This window comes from Sphaeramia orbicularis, chromosome 5 (genome assembly GCF_902148855.1).
Source record: "Sphaeramia orbicularis chromosome 5, fSphaOr1.1, whole genome shotgun sequence".
NCBI lineage: Eukaryota > Metazoa > Chordata > Actinopteri > Kurtiformes > Apogonidae > Sphaeramia > Sphaeramia orbicularis.
The window spans coordinates 5,109,293-5,122,040 of NC_043961.1; the positions used below are offsets into that span (position 1 = coordinate 5,109,293).

The 12,748-nt window shown below is 37.4% G+C and overlaps 1 protein-coding gene across 6 annotated transcripts in view; it reads right to left on the reverse strand.

Moving 5' to 3' along the window:
• Positions 1-4,821: 4,821 nt before the first annotated feature.
• Positions 4,822-12,748, reverse strand: part of cldn19 (claudin 19) — a 44,110-nt gene continuing 36,183 nt past the window's right edge. Inside the window, exons 5-6 of one of the 6 annotated variants that reach the window (XM_030134677.1) lie at positions 9,652-9,707; positions 4,822-5,374 (exon numbers count right to left, since the gene is read on the reverse strand). In XM_030134677.1, coding sequence (XP_029990537.1) covers positions 9,683-9,707 — 25 coding nt within the window. In that variant the 3' untranslated portion in view covers positions 4,822-5,374; positions 9,652-9,682. The other 5 variants (XM_030134675.1, XM_030134679.1, XM_030134676.1 and 2 more) reach the window with 5 other exon arrangements.

Sequence of the window (12,748 nt, forward strand, 5' to 3'; positions counted from 1 at the left end):
AATTATTCCTCGGACATGTAAACCCTTTATTCCGTTTGGACTTTATTCCTTCCATTCTGCACATGCTCGTTGTCTTGTCCTGTCGCGATGACACACACATTCTGCGCTGGCGGAAGAATATGCACTGCAGTCTAGTCTTCCCAAACCGTTCCAGTGGGCTATTCTGATGGGATCTACCAGCCTGGAAAACCCTGAAGGAACAGTTCACCACCTGTTTTTTTATTCATTCATTTGTCATGCACTAATGAGTTCGATAAGTTGGTAAATCAGTTTGCACTGCAGTGCACCGATTGACTTGTTCTTACAGCCCTTCTGTTAGCTTAGCTTAGCCTAGCTTAGCATAATCGCTTCATTCCTACGGTCAGATGTTGCTAGGCTTTTATAGGTGATTCGTAGTATTTTATGAGTGATTTTGTGAAATTCAGTTCTCCCTAATCATTCCTTTAGTCCGCTGGGGTCAATATGATCACAAACTGATTCTCAAATCATGGTCATGTGACTTACTGCACTAATAAAATCTTGGGAAATAAAAACTAATGCAAAGCTAAAATGCTAAAGCAAAGCTAATTTAGCGCATGCATCCCTTCCAACAAAAAGATTTTCCAAATTCCGTCAACACAACAGTCCACAGATTGTATGAGTGCAGTAAGTCGCAGATCTAAAGAAATAATTAGGGAGAATCGGATTTCACAAAATCGCTGACAAAAGACAACAAATCACCTTTAAAAAACTGGCTACGTGTGACCATGGAAATGCAGTGACTATGCTAAGCTAAGCTAACAGAAGGGCTGCGAGAACCCAATAAACGTTTCTCATGTGAACCTTTATTCGGGTTTAACATTTCCATGTAAACAGAAGAGAAAATACTTTAGTTGCGAATTAATTTCTTCTGGAAAAATAAATCGGATTTAAAAAACGTCATGTAACCGTACCCATTGTTATTTGATCACAACAGGATCTAATGTTATATCACAAAATGTTCCTGTATTAAAACTTAAATTATGTTTTACAGACATTACAGTTTCAGATCCTGTTCAAATGTTCATATTCTATTTGTTCAGAACTAACATCAGAACTGTATTTTTGTGCCATCCCAACAAAGGAACTACCATTATTTAATTAAACAGTGTTAAGCAGTAATACATAAAATATAAACAAAAAAGAAAAACAAAATCTAAAAATGAACCTCCACAATATCTGCACTTGAATACATAACTAAAAATAACGATACAGTACTTTTTAATATCGATACAGTATTGTGAAATGAAATATCACGATGTATTGCAAAACCGATATTTTCTTACACCCCTAAACTCAACATATATTTTTTATTAGTAAGTTTAATGTTTATTTTTATCAATTACTACAAATTTCAGGCGACCCCAAGGTTGAAAAACACTGATATAAAAAGTGTGTTTGGAAAAAGGGAAAAGGACCTCAGTTCCAAAATGAAGTCAGTGCAGAAGTATCTTAAAGTTGTAATGTAATATACTCCCTTACACTTCCACTGACCTTCACTTTTAAAATGTGTCAGTAATTTTCTTCCAGGAGTCGTTCCAGTCTCATTTGCGCCAGTCAGCGTTGTGGTTCTCCACCTGTAAATGTCTTATCCATTAATTAGATCTGAGGTCAAATAGAAGCTTGAATATCTGCTGTGTCAGGCTTTGATTGACAGGTGGGTGGGACATGTGACTCACCTGCTAAATCGGACTTTTAGAGCTTACATTTATTCATTTTTCCGGATCATTCAGCTGTAGTTGTGGTTAATATATTCCATCATTAGCTCACCTCCAACCCCTCCCATATCCACAGCTGATTAGTAACTGTACTTCCACCTCTTTGCTCCAAATATGGTCACTTCTGGTTCCAAAAACCCAACATAGCAATGGCCAAAACACAAACTGTAGTTCACAACTCAGTGGGTGACATCATGGTTCCTGTGTCAATTAATTACACTGTGTCTACTAATTATACTGTGTCTACTAATTATATGACTAATTATAGCCAGTCTGTGGTTTGGAATCACACACTTTGACGCAACAGAAGCATTTCCTGTACACCGATACAGTACAGTGTGGGCGCTACAGTCACATGACCACCAGACTTATAATAACAGTAGAAAACACTGTTTGGCGGGTCTTAGATTAGATTAGATATTGTTCTTTTTTTTTTTTTTTTTTTTTTTTTTTTTTACTGTAAGTCACCATTTGTATCAAAATACATTATAGCAAATCACACAGTTTATCACTTTCATCCAGCTACAGAATGCAACTTAAAGATCTTTGTTCACTTTTGTGGAATGCACCAGTAGTGGAATGGCCGCAATGCATTGTGGGCTGCATTACATCATGCAGAAAGCTCCAGTGGAATATTTGAAAACATGGACAACAGACTATTTCATCTGGATATCATAGCATACTGGAAATATTCAGTTTCATCACATGCTATGTCATACTTTTGATAGACTCTCAGATATCTTTATTTATTTATTTAATATTACACATTTAACCCTTTCATGCATGAATTATGAGAACCTTAGTCAAGATTTTTTTTCTTGAGTATTTTTATTCCTCCCTTGGCATGAAAAAAACCCCAAAGTGATTGAGTTTTTTTTTTTCCATCTAGCTCCAAAAATGTCCACTCAGCTACACCATGCATTTAATTTTTGAAGCAAAGAAACGTATATATAAAACCCAATAGCAGAAAGTGATATGGAAACAAAGAAATTAAAACATTTTGAATACTGCTAATCGGATGTTTTCTCACATTTTAGCATATTCTAATACTAGTTATTATTCACTTCATGGAGATAATATGCAAAAAAAACCCTTTTTGTTAAAATAAACAAATAAATAAATAAATACAGTCTAACGATTAACAATTGATTTACCCTAAAACATGTTGCTGCAGATCAGGTTTATCAAGAACAGCAAAGTTACAGTAATGGTCTGAATGTCAGTGTATGGGATGATGCATAAGCGTCCACTGTGTTGGCTGAAATGGAACTAAAACAATAAAATGCATGAATATACAAGAGAACAGCTGGAGAAGAACTGTCCACTGGAGTGACCAGTATGCATGAAAGGGTTAATTCTACAGTGGGTTAGATCAAACATGTAATAATAAGTGCAATAAGTTACTGTAGCTTACAGTTACTGTGATACTTAAACTATTGTCAAATGGAGTTTGGTTCATTCTGAAGGGCATCTTTGCGTAGGCCTGTTTTCCTTTCCCAATGTATAAGAAAAAACAAAAATCAGCAGATATTAGCAAAACTGCTACAAATAAATGAAGTCGTCGGTCAGTGTATCTTTTGGTAATTGGATTCTCTATTCAGAAACAAAAGAAAAACTAGTGGTTAATTGAATTTCGAGGCATTTTTCTTTTTCATTGTCAAAAAAGATAAACCAAATTTAAAAAACAGATTGATTTTCGGTTTCTCTTTCTTATAACAAAAAAGAAAGTTACTGGAATGGAAAAATGGGCCAAAAAGTTTTTCATTTTCTGAGACCGGATGTTGTCATTTTCAATGAAAGAGTGCTAATGCCTAGGTCACAAAGATTCTTACGAATGATGGGTTTGTACGAAATCTGGACATCGTAGACATGCGTCCTCCACAAATGTCTATGAAGTCCAGATTTTGTACAAACTTGAAGATTCATATTGTTATTAGAAAAAGAAAACAGAAATAAACCTTTTTTTTTTTTTTTTTTTTTAACATTTGGTTTATCTGTTTTGACACTGAAAAAGAAGAAAAACTAGTGGTTAATTAATTTTCATTTTAAAATAGAAGAATTAAAATGGAATTTTAAGGCTTTTTTTATGTTTCTGAAAAGAAAATCCAATTACCAACAGATATACTGACTGTCATCAAGGTCTCAACTTATTTTTTTCTAACTTTCAGATCATTTCAACTTATTTTTTACACTAATCCTTTGAAAGAAAAACATGGAAACTCCCCGGCTTTTCAAGAAGTATCAGCTTTTACCCTCAACACCTATAACTTTTGGTCAGAATCAGCATCTAATGAGTATAGATACACAGAGAAAGGCTTTTTAGTTGAGTTTTATGTCCGGTTGATAGTTCAGTGTTTTCTTGTCAAACCCGCGCTGCTGTATTTTTTTACCCAGTCGAAGTCTGTTTTCCAACATGTGTCAAGTCTTAATGTGAAAACTGAACGTCCACCCAAGTTCAGTTTGTTCCTGCTGAGGGGCTGAGTAAGTTAACTTTGTGAGTTCACCTTTGAGAATGTGCCACAGCCCAGTGGAGCAGAAGTGGAATTTCACGTCTGCAATTATTGAACAACAGGGTGCAGAAGAAGTATTTGAGCCGGTCGGGAGGAACGAGTGTTGGCGGTGAAGGCAAGGAGTCGGCAAAAAAACAAAACAAAAAAAAAAACAGACGAGGGCGAAAAGTTAGGAAACGACTGATAAAGCACTGAAGCAAATCCATTTTTATGTCTCTGTTTACTTTATTCTAAAAGAAACAGACGGGTACAGTGTAAATGAGATGATACACAACATAGAGGTGGTAAATATTAGAGAAAGGAATGGCATGGTAAATAAATGCAGGCATCAGAAGGGCATTTGAACAGTTTACATATCGCAAACTGGCGTTCCTTAGTACAACAGGCAGAACAGTACAGTACAGTACATCCTTTAGAGTCCAATATATGACTCATTTTACACTTAAATCTTAATGGCACGTGATGAAATAAAACAAATGCATTGGGTATATCCTCAATCCAGGCTACTTGGAAAACAGGCACACAGCTTCGGACAAACAGTGGCATGAGGCATTACGTCGAAGGTCCATCGTATGTGTATGTTTTTGTCGTTTCGAAAGCGGTACCGTAAAGTAGCTTCACATTCATTTTCAGAAAGCCAATGAAATGCCAACAATAGACGAAAGTGGCAGTGGAATTACAGAGACGCATCCCTTAGATGTGGATGGGATACCGTCGTCAAAAACATACATGTGCACAAACATGTTATAAGGCACTGTAGTAAAACATTATATAAGTAGTAAAAAAAAAAAAAAAAAAAGAAGAGAGAATAGAATTGGTGGTATATACACCTGGGCATTTTAACATGTTATAGAAAACATACCCTGAATGACTGTTTCTCCCAAAGTCAACAAAACAGACAATTTTGTCAAAACTCCATATATGGTTTTGTAGGTTCAATTTTATGTTCTTGCAAGGTTCGTGAATTGTTAAAGTTGGCTTTAATGGTGTGTGTTTTGTCTGTTTTGAATTCCTCAGTGAGAAGGGTTTTGTCTGGTGACAGAATCTAAACCATGGTAAGGCCAGAAGACTCTCCCAAACTACAAGTACTGCTCCCTTTTCTCTGGTGGGGTACTTTTAACATTTGGTCTGCAATTCAAAAGGGAAAAAAAAGACATGTTTCAGTTTAGAGTACAGTCACAAAAGAAACAAAATAACCCCAAAAAGACACATTTACATGAACAACAACAAAAAAAAAAGACAAAGAAAAACCCAGAGGTCATAGGATATAAGTGAAATCATAAGTCAGCGCAACAAAAACCACATATTTCAACTCTCTGTTAGCGTTTTTTCAGCCGACGGGACAATAAGGGAAGTAGTGGAAGGGCTGACGGGGCGTCTCGTTTCTTAAAGACATGGTCTGATCGCATGTCCTTTAACAGTCCATATTTACAGAAAAGGCTCAGAAGATGTACGGGAAAAAATAGGAGAAGACGGTGCATCTTTGTTCCTACTTCGAAATGGGAAATATTCAACTACAACAGGTCCAAATTTGGGGCTCTAAAAAGGTAACAGGAGAAACAAAAGGGAAGACAGTGGGCGGACAGTCGGACAGTCCTCGATAAAAAGGCGGGGGCTTGATCAGTCAGGGAAACTAGTTTCACTCAACAACTCTGCCCTGAATTAGAGGAGAGAAGAAGACAGCCAGAGAAGAACAGGATTAGAGGACAGGAGCGTCAATAAAGAGACACATCAAGACCTCAACAACAGCTCTGAAGGGTTACTGTTACCGGTGAGATGCTCGGTGAGCGTGAAATGTCGGAAAAAAAAGGGTGGAGAGTCAACAAGCAGGAGCAGGAGCATGAGCGCTGATGCTACATGTCAGCTAGCTAGTCTACAGGATACACGGCGTGAAGATTCACTGTGTTCTCACGTGTTTATAAAAAGTCTAAATTGTGCTGATAGATCACAGGTGTCAAATGTGCGGCCCAGGGGCCAAATCCGGCCCGCCAAAAGGTCCAATCCGGTCTGTGGGATGAATTTGTAAAATGCAAAATTTACACAGAAGAAATTAACAATCAGTGGTCTTAAAATCGTTTTAGGTCAATTCAATCTAACATGGATCAGACCAGTAAAATACTATCATAATAGCCTATAAATAATAAAAACTGCAAATAATCCTCTTTGTTTTAGTGTAAAAAAAAAAAAAGAGAAAAAAAAAGTAAAATTACACAAAAATGGTTACATTTACAGACTGTCCTTTTATAAAAATGTCTGAAATGTTGAATTTTAACAATATTCTAACTGTTACTAAATGTTTTGTGTATTTGTACATCCACTGTGATCTGTAAGTTGTGACGCACATGTATAAATGATAAATTAAAGCGTAATATTGTTAAAATTGCACTTATTTTTCTTCAGTATTTTCAGGTTGTTCATATTTGTTCGTGTTGTGTTCAAGTACAGTTCATAGATGTAAACATTTTCATTACAGAATTTTACTTTTTTTCACTTAAAAACAGAGAAAACTTTGGAGTTGACAATATTTATAAGTTCTTATCCTATTATTTGTGTTATTTTACTGGTCCGGCCCACTTTAGATCATATTAGGCTGTATGTGGCCGCTGAACTAAAATGAGTTCGACACCCCTGTGATAGACGGTGGTTTGGTGATGTTATATCCATCTACATCCATGAAAAAGGCCGATGTAGTGATTTCTATGCCTGGAAATCTGGTGGGTTTTTTTCTGTAAAAATCCTCCTCAGTTATTTCTATTCTGCTCCTCTACAGTGATAAAACACTTGCTAGCTTGAAAGCAGACATTAGCCCCTTTTACACCATAGGGACTTTAAGGGTGTATTCACTCCTGTAAAGTTCTTGGTCCGCTTATTTGATTTGGATTGAATGCGTACTTTTTTTTTTTTTTTTTTTTTTTGGGTTGGATCGCATTTTCATTGAACTTTTTGCTAGTGGACCAAACTTTGCAAACAGAAGCATGCATGTGACGAACTGAGCTGGCATTGGACAGAAAAGTCAGGGGCGGGGTGAATCAGAGACGGTGGGTGTTGATGAAAACAAACATGTAGGTCGTACGCGCAGTTGGTGTTTTCAGAATATGTATTCTATTTTTACAGACACAAATTTCCGAAAATAATGCTAACTGTCAAGAACAGCTCATTCAGAATTAGTTTCGTTATACGGACATCTGAGACATTCAGTCTCCACATTGGTCCACGTCTGTCCACAGCTCATGGCTGCTACTGTTAGCTCTGACTACCCGTGAGGATTGGCTACTTCCAGTGGCTATGGTGGCTCATCAAGCACAAAAAGGTGCATGGTTCCTTGGTTTGTTTTGGCTTATATTTTCACCAGAAGTAAACCAGTGTCCTGTCGAAACACCCTACCTGTCGAGTTGAGCGAATGTAGGATGTTTTGGACTTGGACGTTTCGGCCTAGGACGTTCCGGACTAGGATGTTTCGGACTGCACTTTTGCAGTCCCTAACCCTAACCCTAACCATTGAAAGGCCGAAACGTCCTAGGCCGAAACGTCCGTGTCTGAAACGTCCGTCCACCGAGTTGAGCTACCTAGCGCTACTGAGCATGCGCATGCCCCGAAGCGTTTTCACAGTTTAAATGCCCATCGATTTGTGCTCCTCCAGGCAGAAGTGAGTCATATTTTGTAAGTATATTTCTTTTATTGTGCCTTTTGAGCAGTAAGCATGGAAGCAATTATGTGCACAAAAGACAGACGTAGAATATTGACGTGAGATGATAATAGCGTAAGGAAGTTCTCATTGTATGATATAGCGTTAAGTGTGTGGGTCAGGTGGGTGTTAACGGCATTTAGATTATCGTTTAAGTTAGTTCAACAGACGCCAATAACGATAGCCTACCATTTAACTGACTAAATGTATGTTAACAGTTCCTGTAAGCAATTACATGTGCACGAAGGATAGACGTAGAATATTGAAGTGAGATGATAATAACGTAAATTATGGTGTTTCTATAGTAGGAGCTTTATTTAATAGAAGTTATAAGCCTGTATAAATATCTGTAGTGGGAGCTTTATTTGATAGATGTTATAAGCCTGTCGAAATGAGCTTCCTCTGCCCATATTCAGATGAATAAGTAAATAATGGGGTTTTTCTACAGTCAAAGCATTATTTCATTTTCAAATAGGCGTGTCGAAATGTAAGGTAGCATGTTTTGACCGGGTAGTGTCAATTGATAGATGTCGCTGTCGATATAAGCTACTGGTAGCTTACTTCGACGGAGCAGCTCAACTCGACAGAACACCGGCTCAGAGTCTGTTTGGAAGCAGGCCAAGACCACAAGTAGACGACCTAGAAGAGGTGGTCTCGGTCCACTTGTTTGATTCTAATCAGAGTTCGCATGTTTGTATTCACACCTTAAAAAAAAAAGTCCGGACTTTCTGGTGAAATGAACTCTGGTCCGTCCCAAACTTTCCCTGAAAAAGTTCTTGTTAAGCGCGTAAGACTTTTCAGAGTCCCTAGAATTCTTGGGGGCGGGGCTGTGTGCAGAAGAGCTCTGATTGGTGGAACACACTTGCTGCTGTAACATTTTAGCCAGTGTGTAGCTGCGAACTTGTACATTCCATTTCTATAAGCTTCGCTTCATTTGTGTTTTGAAAATGGAGCAAAAGAGAAGCTACAAGAAGTGGATGGACGACAGGATCCATTTGTCGAATACGCTCTTTTGAGCTCGAGTGTATTTGTCTTGCTCATATAAGTGCATTGTAATGATCTGCCTGTCTATCCAAATACACTGAAGAGCATATTTGGTAAATACTTTTGTTAAGATTCAGGCTCTTCTGAATGTATTTGTTAAATAATTATGCTCAATAGAAATTCAACTGGAACTCAAAATGACCAAGTCTGATTTGAATAAATTTCCAGGAACTTTGGGATGGAAACGCAAGCCACACAGATTACCTGTAATTGTTTGATTTTACGGAAATTTACACCAATTAAAGTTCTCGGGTAGGTTGGTGGAAAAGGGGCTATTATCTCCGCTAACATCACCATGAGCTTAGTTCCCAGCACAAAACAGACTCCAGTACTGTCGTATAAATGCACATGCTCACACAAACCTTAGAAAATAAGCACAGGTTTATCTATGACATCTGATGAATGAGATGTCAGTTTCTCAGGCCATACGTTGTTAACTGTAATTTTTCACCTTCAAAGCTAAAGTTCAGTAAATATCTGTTTTGTGGTCTCGATTTAAATGATAAACAGGACCATTGTTGTGTCTTTATCTACTTGTTAGGTCTGATGTCAACAGGGCAGAGTCTGTTTGCTTGTTCACTGTAGTGAGAGGTCAGTTAGGGTTCAGAAGAAGCTAAATTAATTTACTTAACTCAAATACAGTGATTAGTGTAATCGTCCGTATTCAGTGTTTTACCTGCAGTAGATCGTGGTCCATGGGGACACATTTAGGAGACGGACTCAGCAGATTTACTACTGAAAAAAACATGATGAAAATAATTTGAATATAGTGTAGAAATGAACTTTCTGAAGTGTCTTAAATAGTGTTTAAGCTCCTGGTCTGTTAACAGCAGTGCAATGCTTCACTTCCTGCTCAGCTGTGTCCGTCCCCTTGTCCCCTAAATGGGGCCGTGCTGATATAAATCATAACATTATTTACCTTCCTCTGAACTAGACAGAACAGATAAAGAGCTGACAAATGAAACATGAAGTGTGAGGATGTGAAACACCTGATAAAGACCATATTCTATATCGGAGAATCAATGAAGGTCTAGTTTGACAAATGTTGTGAGAACTAATGTAACTGAACTTGCCAATAATCTATGTTTACCCTCATACATTTAACAATTATAGCCTAAATGATCAATGGCATCAACTTCCTCTGCTCTTCATCTTCAGATCTAAAGGGAAAAAGTGACACTTGGATGTGTTTTAGAGAGGAAGTACTGCTGCAGATTGAATAGAGAGTCATGAACAGAAGTGGACCTAGACACAAGAAATGACATCATAGCTTAACAAGCAGGTAGATAATTATGAGGAGGTTTAGCTTAGCGTAGCATAGCATAGATAGCATAGACTACGTAAACATCCCCTGTGTCTCATTTCATGTACTTCTACAGGCTATTCTGAATGCACAAATATGTTCAAACTGACATTTAGGCCATGTCCACATGAAACCACGTCTTTTTCTTTGTCGTTTTCAAAAAAGTACTCCCTAAACACGGAGTTGTTTCAGGAAATACCTGCATCCACACGAAACCACTGAAAATGTAGTACTGATGTCAGGCCTGTATGTGGTGTTGTAATGCTCTTGCAAAAAAAAAAAAAAAATGAGAAGGCATAGAGCATGTGCATAAAGCTGTATACAAACCATAGACTACACTGGAAAAAATGTAAATCTTACAAAGTGTATTTTTCTCATTTCTGGTCAAAATATCTCATCACGCTTATAAAATAAGACATAATCACCGAAAGAGTAACTTTTCAGTGAGATATAAGAACTGATTTTTAGACAATAGATCTTGAAAATTTTATTTCAAGAAATCTTACCAGATAATTTTCACTCGTTCCATTGCCAGATATTGCTTGAATCTTGAATTAAGCAAAAAAATCTGCCATTGGAACAAGTGAAAATTATCTTGGTAAGATTTCTTGAAATAAGATTTTCCAGATCTATTGTCTAAAAACAAGTTCTTATATCTCATTGAAAAGTTCCTCTTTAAGTGATTGTGTCTTATTACCTCCGCCAAGGAGGTTATGTTTTTGCCAGGGTTTGTTTGTTTGTTTGTTTGTTTGTCTGTCCGTTAGTGTGCAACTTAACTCAAAAAGTTATGGACAGATTTGGATGAAATTTTCAGGGTTTGTTGGAAATGGGATAAGGAAGAAATGATTAAATTTTGGTGGTGATCGGGGGTGGGGGGGCCCACGGGGGTGGGGGTGGGGGGCACTGATCAGCCTTGGCGGAGGTCTGCGCTCTCCGAGTGCTTCTAGTTTTAAGTGTGATGAGATATTTGGACTAGAAATGAGAACAACACACTTGGTAAGATTTAGAGTCTGGCTTTGACCAACTCTATATATAAAATGTCATGAGATAACTTTTTTGTTGTGATCTGGCACTATATAAGTAAAATTTGATTGATTGGAGTGATTTGATTGGTTTTCCCCTGTAAGTCGCTTTGGAAAAAAGCGTCTGCCAAATGCATAAACATGAACATTTAGAGTTTTGCAGTGTAGCCGAAGATTTGGATTCAATATTGTAGCACAAGCACTCCTCTGTAGTCTGCAATTGTTGTTGTTGTTGTTGTTGTTGTTGTGAAGTAACATCTTGCATCCGGGGTGAAAGATTAGAAAGGTGGGGCTATGACATCATCGTCTTAGAAAAGTACAGACGGAGATGCAAAACCACCGTTTTCAAATTTATCCACGCTGGGAACTGGTTTCAAAAAGTTGCGGTTTCAGTGACTGAAAACGCTGCTTTCGTGTGGATGAAAGACCTATCCGACACAAAACTTTTGCTGATACAACCAAAACCGTCTTTGTATGGACAGGGTCTTAGCGGAACCCAGGAAGATTAGCTCGTCACCTTGGTGGCAGCTAATGAGGATCCTTTTAAACATTAAACATTAGTGCTTAGATGTACTCATGAGGTCGGAAAGCTTAGTGTGAAATACTAGAAGCTTCTCGCCATTAGAGATTGATGATTTAAATATGTAGTGCAAAGGTGATGCTAGTAGAAACACCTCTGCCATGGTTGGACTGAAAGCGGTTGTCAAAGAACCGCCACTGTTTCATCTTTTCCTGCTGATTTCTTGGTTTAAATTCTTTTCTGTTTATATCGATATGAAATTGCTAATTGTTTAAAATTACAACTTAAGTTTTGTCTGTTGGCTTCTATACTCTGATGACACTAGAAGATGCTAGCTTTGTTGCTATGAAGCTACATTAAAAACACCATGGCATGTTTTTGGTGGCGATGACAACATAATTTCCATCTTGTGTGATACAGGACACACAGGGCTGAAATTAAATGCATTTTCATTCACAATAAATCGGAACTGATGTCAAGTTGGCAAACGAGCAATGAGATATCTGAAAGACGTCAATTGCTGTCGGCATAAAAAGCAGAACAGTGTTGTTGTCATTTGTGGTTAAGTGCATAAAAGTCGTATTCAGTTTGAGAAATACTACCCTGTCAAGATTTATTCTACTACGGAGGTACATTTGAGTGTTTTAATGGAAGTATCTGAAATGAGACACAGCGAGGAAAGAGTTAGCTTGGCTTTTACATTATTTTAGATTTGATAGTCAATTTGTACACAGACCTACAACGTGAAAATCTGTTTTTTAGTGGTCGTGCCAATCTTCACTCCCTGCCTGTAGCTATACATTTAACAAATAAATACGAGAGGAGTGTATGGAAGTAAATCTGTCTCATCAGATTTTGAATTATAAAAGCCACTGAATTTCTAGCACTGAATTTTTTGCATTGAAATTAAGTATCGGAATTTTTTGTC